Genomic DNA, 14,153 nt, shown 5'->3' on the forward strand with positions numbered 1-14,153 from the left:
AATATTTATAAAAAAATCACATTCTTATTCTAATAATGAATTACTTTGACTAAAAGATATATTGAAATTATTTTTATTTTTATTTTTATTTAAAAAAAAAAATATATTAACTATTTGTAATGATCATAGTCTTAAATATGCACCAATTTAGCTAAAGATAAATTTTACAATAATTGCCACTTCACATCTATAATACATTGACTTCTTCATATTCACTAATTTGTTTTTAATTTTTATTTTAAGATAAAAACTTTTAAACAATAGTTTATTATTTTTGACCTTAAAATTTTAAAATTTTGATGCCACTTTTATAACATTCAAAGTCAAAATACCTGATTTAAAGTTTTTTTAAAATATTATTTTAAGTATTTTAAATTAAAATATAATTAAATAATAATAATAATAATAATAATAATAATAATAATAGAATATAAATAAGTTATACCATAAAAATTTAGCTCTTATAACCTACATCCATGGTCAATCTTTTAGAATTTTTAATTTATAAGAAGCACAATCTTTCTACTAAAGACCAAACTATTTACCGATGGCTTTGCATAAATTTTAATTTTTATGCCATTCACAAATTAGTTTGAATATCATAAATTTAAAATAAAATAGCTATTGCTATGTTTTTTATTTATTTATTTTGATAATAAAATTTTCATGCATTATTCTAAAGTTTCTAACAAAGTATAAAAGCTTAATTTGATCTTGTATCAATTGTTGTATACTTTATTAAATTAATTTTTAGTTATACCTATTTTAATAAATTCAAAATTTTCTTCTATACACTAACTCAAATTTCTTAGATTGATTAAATGTATTTTATATTCATAGAATTGAGAATTATTATAAAAATTACGTAGAAAAAACATAATGACAAAGTATGTTGTTTTGTACAAAACAAAACACATAATATATGATTTTAGAAGAGTGTTTATTTAGCTTGAAATTTAAATTTTTTCATATTTATAATTTTTATTATTAAATTGGTTTTGAAGTTACAAAAAAATCTTCCTCAATAATATAGTTGATGAAATAAATAAATAATAAAAATACCAATGCTTCAAAAATCACTCATTTTTAATAAAAAATTTAAATTTTTTCCTACAATTAAATTAGAATTGGTAGTTTCAAAAATTTAATAATTGTAAGAAAGTTAATCTGTAATATACACCTATTTTATAAAATATTTTGAAAAGAATATTCTTTTAAAAAAATCAATATATTGTTATTAAAAGAACAATAGTTCCAACCATAAACACAACACATGTTGAATATGAACATCAAAGAAAACAGTGTGGATTATTATATGCATATAGATTCATATTTTTAATTTTTATTTATGCACTTTTATGGATGTTTTTCTTAAGATTTTACTAAAGATGTATATATTGTATATTTCTTGCTACTTTTGTTTATAGATTAAATTTGCATCAATTAGCAATATTATTGTAGTTGAATGTATGTATGTATTTGTTTTTGTTTTTTTGTTTTTTTTGTTTTTATTTATTACTTCTATGCATTTTAACATGTATTATAAAGTCACAATTTATATTACTTAAACATTTTACAATTAAGAAACAATATAAGTTGTATTGATATGATTTATGAAATAAAATTTAAAAACAATTATTCTGAATCTATTAGAATAAAATATTGGCTATAAGAAAATATCTTGTTTTTTCTTGTATAAGACTTTGTGACAATATAAGCAATACATTTATAAGTTTAATCACAAATAAAATATCACCCATCTTAGAGTCTTTTTAAAATCTAATCACAATACTTTAATAAAATCTCTCTCTCTCTCTCTCTCTCTCTCTCTCTCTCTCTCTCTATATATATATATATATAGAAATAAAATTCCTTTATTGTAAATAAAATATAAAATTATATATAATTCAGGTTTAAAAAGGTATTTTATATTATATATAATTCAGGTTTAAAAAGGTATTTTTTGTATTTTAAAATTTTTAAATATATTGATACTTTCACTATTCATATTCTTTAATTAAACACAAGTATAAATAAATAAAATTTATTTTCTTGCAAAAGAACAAAGAAGCTTCTAAGACATAGTGTGGATCTATAAGCATTATTAGATGTTTAGAGTTTAGGATTGATTGAACACCTACATAGTCAACATATTGTATGAATTCTTTTTGCTTAACTAATCTAATGGATATAAAAATTTAATAAGAAGAGTTATTCATAAATAAAAACTCTAAATTTATATCAAAATTCTAAAAAATCACAAAAATTGAACCTTTCATCATTTCTCTCATACACGCACATTCTAAAATAAATAAATAAATAAATTCCAACAACCAGGTTCTTTCACCAACTACCATAGAATTCCGTATTCACACGGCGGGAGAGGGGGGGAGGTTCCATGGAGATCCCGTGCCGGGGACAGCCCAGCCGGGCCCGGCAACTACCGCCCCGGCCCTCCATTCGTGGAAGTAGTAACGCGGTGTCCGGGGCTTCCGGCACCCATCCATGTCAACACCCCCCGCGGCATCTTTACAGGGGCGCCGGGAACACGGTGTTGTCCCCCCCGCCCCCGGGAACACTCCTGCCCTCCCTCATGCACTCATGACTTCTTTGACCTGCCCGCACCTGCCCTAAGCCTTGCTGCCCGTCTGCCCGGATCCGGTTTCAGCACCTCTGAATCTTGAGAGCTCGGCGTCGTGGATGCGGTGTGGCCCCGGTTCTTCTTCGTTGTTCGACTGATCGCGGGGTTGCATCTTCGACCAACTGTGCGCAGCGCTGGGCTGTGTGGGATTCTTCCCGCTCACCCTTGAAGCATTGCATTGCCTATAACCACCAGCAGCAGCGGCGGAGTAATGCCAATTGCATGCTGCAACAACATCATTATGCAGTATTTCACGGGGCGCACGTTTGTTGCCACGTTTAGCAACGTCTTGTGGGTACAGACCAGCGCTGGCTTTTCCGCCGTGTCCCTGGAATGACCTGGATGAGTTCTTTTGACTTGAGTTGGTGCACGTTAACTTATCCCTCTTTACTTTTGTTTCAGCATTCGAAGTCCGGGGGTTCTGGAAGAACATTTCCTTTGCATATTAATCTCTGCTTTGCTTTTTGTTTCTTTTCGTTTTGTTTTTGTTTATCTCCTCTCAGGACCATTTCTCTGTCAGCGAGTGAACAACTTCCATCACATTGAAATACGGTCCCGAGTCATCAACTCCTTTCCTGTTCCTTCCAGATACCAAGACTTGCGTTCTCACCAATATAGGTTCAGCTTTTCACGGCGGAGGTGTTTGGAAGAGAAAGAGCTGAGATATCCATTTCTTTTCCTCTCATGCATGAATTGCTAGAATCTCGGTACGGTTTTCACCTCTGCTGATTCTCACGCTTGGATTTGCGGTAACAACAATTTCGTAGAAGGTAGGCGTCCGCCTGCACGAGCCTTGAGATACCCGCATCGGAACCGACGGCTAAGGAGGGTCAATCCCTCCGCTCTGAGTCGCCTGCTCGGGGTGCCCTGGGCTATGGGATAGGCTCAGCTGCTACCCTCCTAGGTAGCTACTACCTAACAGCTCTGTAACTTTCAGCGGCGCAGAAATCATCTCCGCGTGTCTTGGAAGGCTGCACACGCCCAACTCAGGAGTTGGTAGTCGAGAGCAACCTGGCGATTCATCAGTCTTCTTGAGAGAGAGCCGAAAAGTGAAGGTTTTGCGCTGGTGGGGACATCGTGTGCATTGTTTGTTTGTTTGCTTTTTATTATTCTGGACTTGGGATCACTTGCAACGATCCGCCATGGCGTCTGGCTCCAATGGCACGGTGCAGGTGGAAGAAGCAACTGCAGCAGGTGGGAGTGGCCATGGAGCTCCTCAGACAACCCCAGGGAGTGGACCTCAGACGGCCCGAGGGACGGCTTCGAAGTACGATTTTGTCAAGGTTTATTTATTCTTCCCTTCCGCAACATTTCCGATTAATTCGTGAGTTGAGTGTCGAAGTGAATTTTGGCAGAGGAGTCTAGTTCTTGCGTGTTGACATAGTTCTGAAGCGGGAGGTTGCTCTTTTCTTTATTTAGTAGCACAATAAGAGCCCTTTGAACTGACGACGAATCCCTGGAGCGCAATTCTGCTTGTTTGTTAGTTTTACCGACGTTGTGATCAATTATCCAAGGATAGTTCTTTTTTGGTTGACATTGATCTTGAGTGCTCCTGGTATTCCTCGCTACTAAAGTGGAGGTTCACCTCTAAATGGATCTGAATACAGGTGAAGGTATGGTTGGGGGCCAATTCGGATCACTATTACATTTTGTCGCGCTTTCTGATCAGTCGCATGCTGCTTGTCACCAAGGTACTTCGCGCACCTCGCAACACGAATTAAGTGATGAACATTCGAAAGATGGGATTGTTTTACTCCAAACTTGGAGAGAAAGAGCATTTTTTTCATGAGTCTGTACTCCGCTTTTGTAACAAAATCTGGGCGCCATAGTTGCTAGTGTTATGCATCCCATCTTTCTCATTTTGCTTGATGAGCTTGAGCTTGAAGAATAATGTGTCGGCGTTCAAGGAATTTGTCGTGTGCTGACATTACCATGAGTGTCTGGTAGATCCCAAATCATGTAGCAATAAAAATCTCCTTGGAGCTCAAGAAACTTCTCATTGACAACAGCTTGCTTGATGTGTAAGCCCTCTACTTGTATCACAAAGATTAATAGAACTTCTCAATCAAAAGATCATTTCAATCATCTCTGCTTTATCATTTTCGTTCTTTGCTTCCACTATTCTGGCTCATTTGTATGACGTTTGATTGTAGGACCTCTCATGTTGACCTCTCATGTGGATCTTCCCCTAACTTGTATAAATATTGTGTATTGACAGTTCGCAGTCGGATCTGGAGGCGAATTTATTCAAGGTAAAATGTGCCGGTCTATAATGTTACAGTGTAACAGTTCATCCAAGACTTAGAACGCGAAGTTAATGTTGTCGTGGTTTTTATAACGACTTCCTACATAAATGAAGCGTATAAATTGTATCACCGCAACCATGCAACAGTGCTTGATTTGTCTTTCGGCCATCGTACATTTCTGGTCTCACGTATTGCAGATCCGACTTTTCAGTATGGCAAATTCTCATTTTAAAGATTTTGTAAATGCAGCTGATGGAGCGACGAGGCTATGGTGCGGAATATATTGAGCGCTATAAAATGATGACCAGGTTACCGTTCAGCCTCAATATTGCTGTGTCCATGAACGCGTATACCAAAATGTCTTGATTGTACACATTGGTTTAATCTTCTGGTATACTCTTCACCTCAACATAAGTGTCAATCGCTCGACACTCTAAAAATTCGAGAGTAGTAGTAGAAGTAGTAATGAATGATCAGCACCATAGCAGGAGACTAGTGCTGATAGCTGTCGCTGAGGATCATTGTCTTGTGTGGAACAGGTTCCATCACCAACGAATGCCTTTGATAATTCTCGTATGTGGCACCGCTTGTGTTGGAAAGTCTACACTCGCCACTCAACTCGCTCAGCGCCTCAATCTACCGAACGTTCTGCAGGTTTGTATAGCTCACTGAGAGTTGCACCATCATTGTCTTTTGTGAGGATGACGCTTATTTGTTTGTAATTTGTGAATAGTTTCTTATTCTGCAAAATGGTTCAATGCTCACAGACAGACATGGTGTACGAGTTACTTCGCACCACTACAGAGTAATCCCACACCTCCCTTAAGGTTTTCATTGCAAGTCGTATTTCCATTATTCCTCCGAATTTTATGATTCTCTCTCTCTCTCTCTCTCTCTCTCTCTCTCTCTCTCTCTCTCGATATATATATACATATATATATATATATATATGTGTGTGTGTGTGTGTGTGTGTGTGAAAAGGATCTGTTTATGTCTATTAAGATTCTGTGTCTATTTGTCTCTACAGCCATGTGAATAGCGCTCCTCTTGCATCAACGCCTGTGTGGGCCCGAGATTTCGCTTCGTCTGAGGAGCTGATCACTGAGTTTTGCCGCGAATGTCGTGTTGTCCGTAAAGGTCTGCTGCTACCATTCCCTCTTGCATTATGTGGAGTTTCTTCTGCATATGCATTTTGTTTCTGGTTGTCTTCCCTCCATTTTTCCACCATTCGCTACCTTGTTCACGTGGGGACGGAGTTCATTAAACAACATTTAAACTGCCTATTCCGTTGTTTCTGAGACAATTTCCAACTTTACTATAGACTATACCTGACAGGTTAGTTTTTTTTGGATACTAGGGCTAGATGGTGATCTGAAGAAGGCTATGAAAGATGGAAAGCCAGTCATTATTGAGGTTTGTATTCATAACCTGATATTGAGATTGATTGATGGATCAATCTGATTCCATGGAGGATAATTAAATTTCAAGGTTCTTCGTAGCTGTCTTATCTGATTTTAGACTGTGAGAAGTGACTCGGAACTCGTTGCACTATTTCTGCTTTGCGTAAATGCAACGCAGTTGAATACCATAGAAAATCATGTCTAATTCATAATGCTGCCCTGAGTCCTAGATCATATTGAGGTCATGCTGATACTTTAGTTTTACTAATGTGGCCTACGTCTTTTGAATGATTATTTAAGTGATGTGGGATTGCTTTGCAAATAGGGTCTTCACTTGGATCCAGCTATCTATCTTATGAATGAGGAAAGTGGAGGGTTTGGAAGTGGTGCAGTACAAATGAAGGCCTCACCTTCAAGGCCGGACAGTGCAGCAGTCGCAGAAGGCACAAATAACGGTAAAACTCTTTCCAGCAACCTATCCATCTAGAGAGTGTTAACACAATTTTATCCATGCAACTGTTATATGTTGACGAATCTTTTATGTGCTTTTTTTTTGGGGTATAATGAGGTGTATCGTTTAAGACTAAATAAAGAAGACGTTATTACCTTCACATAAGCCTTGAGTCCACTTTTCGTGAAAATGCAGGAGCATCTGGAGAATCTGTGGTGAGTAAAGATGAAAAATTACCAGTGAAATGGACTCCACCGAAATGCATAATTGTACCAGTTGTGCTGAAAATGGCTGATGTTGATCACCAGGTATGTGTATGTGAAAGAAACGTTTTAGTGGTTGTTTGTAGGGCTCTTTTCGATCCATCATGTGATCTGCAATCCGGGGTTTTGCACTTGGCCATAGTGCATCCTGTAGGACAGGAAATTTTCTGACTTTGAAGGAGATGGTTGCTGTCATCTTGTAAACATCATTAAGATGTGTTTTGTGTCATATCCAGACTCTACTCCAGGAATGGACAGCCAGCCGCACAGCAGAGACCGGGAAAAGTGTCTCACAAGAGGTAGTTTACTTGCTGTTTCCTTGGAGGGCCTTATATCTTCTGAAAACCATAACAAGTTTCGCAATTTTCTCCTTTTCATTTCTATGATGAGTACAAATTTGGGTTCTGCGTATATTTTCCCGTATGAATGGGGTGAACTTGCTCGTGGGAGTGTTGGTTCGTCATGAGTTTACGAAGGGGTAATAATCATAACTTGAGAAACAAAATGTGTTTCTTTCTTTTTTTTAATGAAAAAAGTTGCGCTCAATATTGCCTGTTTGTTCTCCATTCCGTGCAGGACAAAGATGCTTTAATAAGAAGACTTCAAATTATTCAGGATTACCTCACTTCATTTGAGTCGCAGGTATAAATATCAGATACCTGCTATACATACGTTTGTGTTCTTGGAGAAAGCTAGTTTCATTATGTTGCAAAATTCTTTTCTCAACTGTTTTCCAAGAACTCGAAAATGAGAAAAGGGATTTACAATGCTCTAGGAATGGTATTAATCGGGACGAGTTTTTCGCCTGAGAGTTTGCTAACGTTTTGCTATAAGTACTTCTATAACTCATCAGGGTATGACTGTGGTGAATCTATCTGCTACAACTTTCCCTCAAACACTCGACTGGATGCACAGCTATCTCTTGAAGGTACTTATATCACTATCTTTGAGTGATTTCAAGTACCATACATGGATGACAAGTTTGGTTTTGGATCAGGTCCAATATTTGCATTATATCTTGCTTTGTTGAAAAGACTCGTATTGAAACCTGCCTTGCTGTGCGCTTGCTACTGTGGGATTCGATTACCTCGCTTGGAATTCTTGGTTTTATCAACCTCGTATTATAAGTAAACATTCTAATCCCCGACGTTTTTGTTTCTTCTGTTAGTGTATCGATCAAGGATCTACGTCACCTGGCCCAGCTGCTGGGTCTTAATTGAGGAGCGGATGTTGTGATACCTCTATTTATTTCCGTCAGTTCAGATTTGACCAGAAACTGTTGTGCACCAGATCACGATATTCTTTTCCACCAGATTGAGCTTTGTAGTTTATTTTCTGTAGGGTTCTGTAGAAGACGATTGTATCTCATAAAAAGCAAAACAAAAATCTTAGAAGATGTAATGATTTCCTTAATGAGAAATAGACCTAATTGTTGCTCTACCATCAGGGAGTGTGACTGTAATTATCGAGAGAGAAAACCATCGAAGCAGGTTTATTTATGAGACCTTAAGCAATCAGATTATCACAGGAGTAGTTACTTACCAACAACAACAACATCTCTGCTATAGATTCCATATACCACTATACCAAACTAAAGAAAGATCCAATCTCTTCCAGTACTCTGGCCAGCGCCGGTGATGAAGATTCAATGTAAGTAGAGTAGGCCTTTCTGGATGCTGTGTAGACACCACACAATTTAACAAGACGGGCTAATTCACACTCTGTTGAGCAGCTCAATCTGTGCAAGAACAATGCGAAAGGGGAAGTGCTACAATCGCGTATAACGCCTCCCCAAATTCCAGGTTTGGAAGAATCACCTGATGACATCCTAACACGAATGCTCGAGACGCAAAAACTGCATGATCCGCAGAGTTGTTGAATAGTTGAAGCTGTTTTAGCAAGCCTTATTACATGTGCTGTCGCATTGGTTTAAACCGCGATGAGGATGTACACTACCCACCCGGCCGTATTCACCATCTGTCTCCTACTTTTCCCCAGTATAAATTCTGCCGACTTATCATCTTCCCGAAAAACCACCACAAGCTGTAATGGCATGCGTTTCGTCCTACCCAATTTGTCAAGTTTTTTTCAGGCCAGACGGACTTGTTCTCCAGGAAATTTTGGATGGTATGAAGCACAAACTCTCGAGACTTACATGGAGTGAATACAAGCATTGTTTCAGCACGCACTCAGAGAATATATATGCAGCAATTCAGTGCACATGTCGACACAGGATCCTAAGCAAACGATTATTGCAGAAAATTCTTGGTCGGTGGCTTCCAATGCAGAACCCACATGTTCTGCTTGTTTCAAGATGACGGCTGCGTGACAAGAAATGAGGATGAAGACAAGCTAAACGTGGCAAAGGAATTGTTTCGTCGGTGAGCGAAAGGTGGAGTGCGGCAAGGCACATGAAAAAGCCAAGTACCCATATACGATTCTACAGCCATCCTAAGAAAAGGAGACAGACGTTCATTCATCCATGGGGGGGGGGGGGGGGGGAGCTACCGGCCGAATCTCTCGAAGCCGGCCGAACCCTTCTCCTTCACCGCTTCCACGACCATCGCTGCTCCTGTTGTTTGCCGGATCTCCTGACTTGGGTCTGGCAACCGATTCACTATCACGAGAATCGGATGCATGCCACCGAACACTGGGAGAGAAAATATCGAATTTTACTGCCTCGCTTAGTCGCCATGTAAGTGTAATTGCGCAGGTTTTTTTCTTTTTACTGCAGCTAGGAAAGATTCTCCATGCTTATATCATGGAATGTACTAATCATAGTACGTTTCTGTGTTCAATGTGCTCGGTTTCTTTTCAGATGAGGAGCTGTTTGGCGATGTTCCTCTTTTGCCAATTGCAAAGCATTGGAATGGATATTTGCCTTCACAAGTCTTGTTTGAGCATTTTACCGGATTAGTCTCTTTCTCCACGCGAGTCCCTGAGATGGGATTTTCATCTGAATTGGCAGGGATATTGATATGTTAGAGTCTCTTATTTGAGACGTCTCTTTAGCTTTCAGACAACCGTGTTTTGTATCCGTTTCTCTTGATCGTTAGTATGAGCATGTTGGCAGTAGGGGGTGGGTTTTGGCTATGAATAACAAGTGTAGTAATTCTGAGTTTCGTGTCAACGACTTCGTGTGGGATGATAGAAGTTCGGTGAGTATCGTGCTTGCGTTGGCGCCCTCCTCCACGCGTTATATTTTTCTATGCATTGTTCTTATACAGAAGAGGAATCTAGGATTTAAGTCTCATCCTTGTGTTGATGGTGATCTAAAACTTGTGTCATATGCACACCAGTGGTTGGTTGGGAGGGAGCTTTCACGGCCTGTTCTTGGGAAGTTCTGGGTCGCAATTGAGCTATAAGACGATCGGAGCTCTCGATTGGGTTGCGATGGAAGATGACAGAAGCAAGTCACCTCTACCTGTGTCTGTGCCTCTACCTCCACCTCCACCTCCCATGAGCATGCTCTCTACAGCATCGTTACAGCCTGCAGAGACGGAGAGGAAGCCCACGGTTAGAAATGGTGAAGAAAAAAGGGAGGAATGGTCAGCTCGCGCGGTTGCCCTCTTCCTCGACCTGTACGAAGAAAAGTACTTCGAAATGGACAGGGGAAGCTTCCGATTCAAGGACTGGGAGCACCTAGTGGAGCGTTTCAACATGGAAGGGGAAGGTGGGAAGACGGTGAAGCAGTGCCGAGATAAGTTGGACTCTTTGAAGAAGCGCCATAAGTTGGAGAGGGGCAGAAAGGCAAGTACGGGAGCAGAGACGTGCAGCTGGGTGTGGTTTGATAAAATGGATGGCATGTTTGGTGACCATGTCAAGCACCAAGGCGTTTTGTTCGGTCCTGAACTAATTGATATGAGATTTACTGCCGATAAGTTTCGAATTGCGGCCGGGGAGAATATAGTTACTGAGGAAGATCATAATCGGAGGCTTGTAGGAAGCTGGAAAGAGGCTAAGAAAGTCTTGCAAGATCTGCCTTTGTCCGCTGAAGAGCGGGGCAAGGCTCGGACTGTGCTGCTGGAAAAAAAAGAGGAGGAGAGGTTAGAGTATTTTGTGGGTGATTTTGAGGAGGTTAGCCATTGCTTGAAGTTGCTGGTGGAAAGAGCTTCCGTTCACCCTCCAGGTTCTTTTCGTCTTTCTGGGATGTATAAACCAGTCTATCACAGTCCTTGTAAGTCTTTTGTTCAACTACGTAGTTTTGAACAATCTTTATGTGGTTTGCCCCGTTCAAATGTCTGGCATTTGGTTATTTGATGGGTTTTTTTTCATCAACTTATTCTTCCATGAGTTCAAGATTTCAGCAATTTCTAAAACTTTTACAGAATCTTCTAGAAGTAGAAGCTCTGTGTTCTAGTTTTTGTTCTTCTTATGATTGAATATTGCAGGTACCCCAGGAGTTATTCAAATGGATTTTGCAGTAGCCACTGATATTCAGCGCCGACTTGAGGAAATCATAGCAGGTGCGGATTTCTCTTTCAGGTGCCTAAGTTGATATTTTATGAGTGCTTCTTTTATGGTAAGATTCTTGTTGATGACATCACTGAAATGGATGTATCTGAGAAATTTGATTTGGCACACAGGATCTCTTCTTCTTCTACTTCTTCTGCTGGTTCTTTATTCTTTATTTTTCTTGCAAGGGTAGTATCAACTTTCGTAATGTGTTGTACCGTGTATTGTGTTCGGGTCACATTCTATTGAGTAATTGAAATCTCTTTGCACATAAATCAACTTATAACAGGACATTTTTGTCCCCCGCAGATGTGATTTCGCTCAAAAGGCGGGCAACACCAGATCTACAGTTTTTCATGCCTACAGCCAAAAATAGTAAGACTAAAAGGAAACTTTCAATTTGAACAAACTTTGAGAGTTCCTTGCACAACTGCTGTTTTTTGGTTCAATGTCATGTATTCCCAGTTGCAGCCTAGCGATCTACTATTTGTGAAGTGAAGGTTTTTGGGGGGATGCTGCTGCCATTGGTGCAGTAAATTTCATTCTGGAAATGAAATCAGACATTTACAGATTAATCTCTCGGTATGTCTGACTTGCACAACTTTAACTTCTAGTACTAGTTGATTGATCCCAAGTTAAATTGGCTTCATCTGCTCAGTTCCCTTCTCTTTTCCAGAACATTACATGATAATTCACAGAATGCCGCTCAATATAAATGCTAATTTTCTGGAATTTTGTCTTTGTTAGGTGTTGTCCAAGCTACAGAGCTAACAAGGGTCGAGATTTTCTTCGAATGTTTTAGATCAATTTAGTAGCGTTTAGTAGGTGTTCGATTACAAAATATCAATATTTTGGAAAATTTCAACTATAGCTTTGGCTCTAGGGAGTAAGTATGAAAGAACTGAAGTTCTGAATGCATTCACAGGTGTTAGTGAAGCTGAGCATGCGTCGACAGTAGTTATGATCAACGCCATTACCGAGGTCGTGAGTAGTGGACACCTCGCAAAGATTGAATGCTGGATTCAGTTCTTCAAGGTAATGAGATTTCCTAAAGCTTATTACTGAGTATCATGGTGATGATTTGTACACTCTTAATGAGGATTAATTCAAGATTATTAATAATTGTGGAGTCCTAATTTTCGCCAAGGGGATGTTGTATCAACTACAGCTCCCACAAGCTATATTGCTTTGGTGAAGTAGTCATGCAAATTGCCTCTGTTAGAATTTCAAAAACACCAAATAGGTTACAAATTTCATATTGGGGCTTTGCATTCGGTAAGTTGCATCATTACCAATTTTCCCTCATGCTTGTACCAATCTAGTCTTCGGCATCACAAATATTGCGTCATTTGAAGTGTGTAGTTATCCTATTCTATTAACATTTATTGAAAGTCGCTTGTTATTTGATATCAGTCATCAAATGCAGATGGTCAAAAGAAGGTACATGAACAAGCTAACACTAGAGAATACCATTGGTTGAGAATTTTTGTTCACTAACATGTAGATTTTACTGCAAATATTTCAGGTGTAAGACCCTCTCAATAATGGCTTTTCTCTGATCTCTTGAAGAGCACATTTCACATTTCAGCACCAGTCCTCAAAGTGTATCAGCTCGTGAGTGGTTAGTCTAACCCGCCTTGTGAAGACCTCACTTGGTGAACTTCGCCACGTTTCTGTGTTGAGGTTTGGACATTTCTACTTCAGCTAGTCATGATAAAAAATACTGCTTGGTAGAGTTGGTGTATACAGTACTGCAGTGAGAAGCATGAACTTCCTGAAGGTTTTATAGTGTACTCTTCTTGTGTAACAAAAAACAATAGTTAAGTACATCAGCTGCATCAATAGCATAAAGATTGTGAAACGCTATTGCAACCATGGACAATAAAGATTTACATCACTTCGTTATGGTTGATGGCACAGTAATCTGAAAGCAGTCTACAATGTGAGGAGTTCAAATCCTAAGTTTTGTCTCTTAACAGGAGCTCTTGTAGCACAATAGAGCTCCTAAGGTTGATTCTATTAATAGGTACATGTTACTGTAACGCATGAGAGTAGTTAATGTAGGGTCCTCTCCAATATCTCTTGGTGCTCAATCCTTCAAGTTGATTGGAGTGAACATATTATGAACGCAGCTACATCAAATGGTCTGTATATACCTTTTTGTATTTGGCTCACCAACATTTTCCAGAAATATAAAATTGGCATAGCGCTACTATTGGTACTCGATCGATGCCCAGCATTTGGAAGCTTTGCAGCCTAAATAATTTAGACTCATTGCCTATTCCCCCATTCATTCACATTGATGGACCACACTGTAGAAAACACGTCTGAAGTAATCGTTTTCAACAATACATGGCAAAACTCTTCACATTAAGGCCCTCAACAATCAACATATTTTAGAACTCCAACACGCATGCCCCTTTACAAACTAATGGTTTTCTATCCTTGAGTGATATTTGCATCACTATTTCTTTTGGGAATTCATCTAGAAATTCAACTGATAATAAAGCACTACAAAAACACAAATACTCCATTTTCTATAAACGAGAAAATGGAGATTCCGGGGCAAACCAATTCATGGGAAGCATTTCACAATTTTAATCACATGTAGAAGGATATCTTTTAAAATCATTGAGCTGAACTAGAATAATGGCAAGTCGGAGCAAGATCTTACTGAAAGTGGCGGTTCATTTTACT

At 38.8% G+C, this 14,153-nt stretch overlaps 2 protein-coding genes across 2 annotated transcripts; both read left to right on the plus strand.

Annotated features, from left to right (window-relative positions):
• Positions 1–2,714: 2,714 nt before the first annotated feature.
• LOC112294559 (uncharacterized) lies at positions 2,715–8,444 on the plus strand. The gene is made up of 16 exons (XM_024545152.3): positions 2,715–2,936; positions 3,230–3,924; positions 4,249–4,332; positions 4,589–4,662; positions 4,860–4,893; positions 5,137–5,195; positions 5,427–5,541; positions 5,655–5,692; positions 5,915–6,024; positions 6,245–6,300; positions 6,613–6,742; positions 6,934–7,046; positions 7,238–7,300; positions 7,578–7,643; positions 7,855–7,929; positions 8,170–8,444. Exons 2-16 carry the CDS (start codon positions 3,784–3,786, stop codon positions 8,215–8,217), a joined length of 1,206 nt encoding a protein of 401 aa, XP_024400920.1. The 5' UTR covers positions 2,715–2,936; positions 3,230–3,783; the 3' UTR covers positions 8,218–8,444.
• Positions 8,445–9,517: 1,073 nt separating this feature from the next.
• On the plus strand, positions 9,518–13,361 carry LOC112293746 (uncharacterized). Its single transcript, XM_024543545.3, has 7 exons — positions 9,518–9,696; positions 10,301–11,178; positions 11,393–11,467; positions 11,766–11,831; positions 11,990–12,038; positions 12,382–12,491; positions 12,982–13,361. Exons 1-6 carry the CDS (start codon positions 9,635–9,637, stop codon positions 12,386–12,388), a joined length of 1,137 nt encoding a protein of 378 aa, XP_024399313.1. The 5' UTR covers positions 9,518–9,634; the 3' UTR covers positions 12,389–12,491; positions 12,982–13,361.
• The last annotated feature ends 792 nt before the right edge of the window (positions 13,362–14,153 follow it).

This window comes from Physcomitrium patens, chromosome 2 (assembly GCF_059467195.1).
Source record: "Physcomitrium patens ecotype Gransden chromosome 2, ASM5946719v1, whole genome shotgun sequence".
NCBI lineage: Eukaryota > Viridiplantae > Streptophyta > Bryopsida > Funariales > Funariaceae > Physcomitrium > Physcomitrium patens.

Bases quoted from the DNA above. Each gene is read 5' to 3' on its own strand.
- LOC112294559 (XM_024545152.3), top strand. From the start codon at position 3,784: ATGGCGTCTGGCTCCAATGGCACGGTGCAGGTGGAAGAAGCAACTGCA. The intron at 5,542-5,654 runs GTTTGTATAGCT...CAATGCTCACAG, and splicing joins ATCTACCGAACGTTCTGCAG to ACAGACATGGTGTACGAGTT. The intron at 7,301-7,577 runs GTAGTTTACTTG...CATTCCGTGCAG, and splicing joins GGAAAAGTGTCTCACAAGAG to GACAAAGATGCTTTAATAAG.
- LOC112293746 (XM_024543545.3), top strand. From the start codon at position 9,635: ATGCATGCCACCGAACACTGGGAGAGAAAATATCGAATTTTACTGCCT. The intron at 9,697-10,300 runs GTAAGTGTAATT...TATGCACACCAG, and splicing joins CTGCCTCGCTTAGTCGCCAT to TGGTTGGTTGGGAGGGAGCT. The intron at 11,179-11,392 runs GTAAGTCTTTTG...TGAATATTGCAG, and splicing joins ACCAGTCTATCACAGTCCTT to GTACCCCAGGAGTTATTCAA.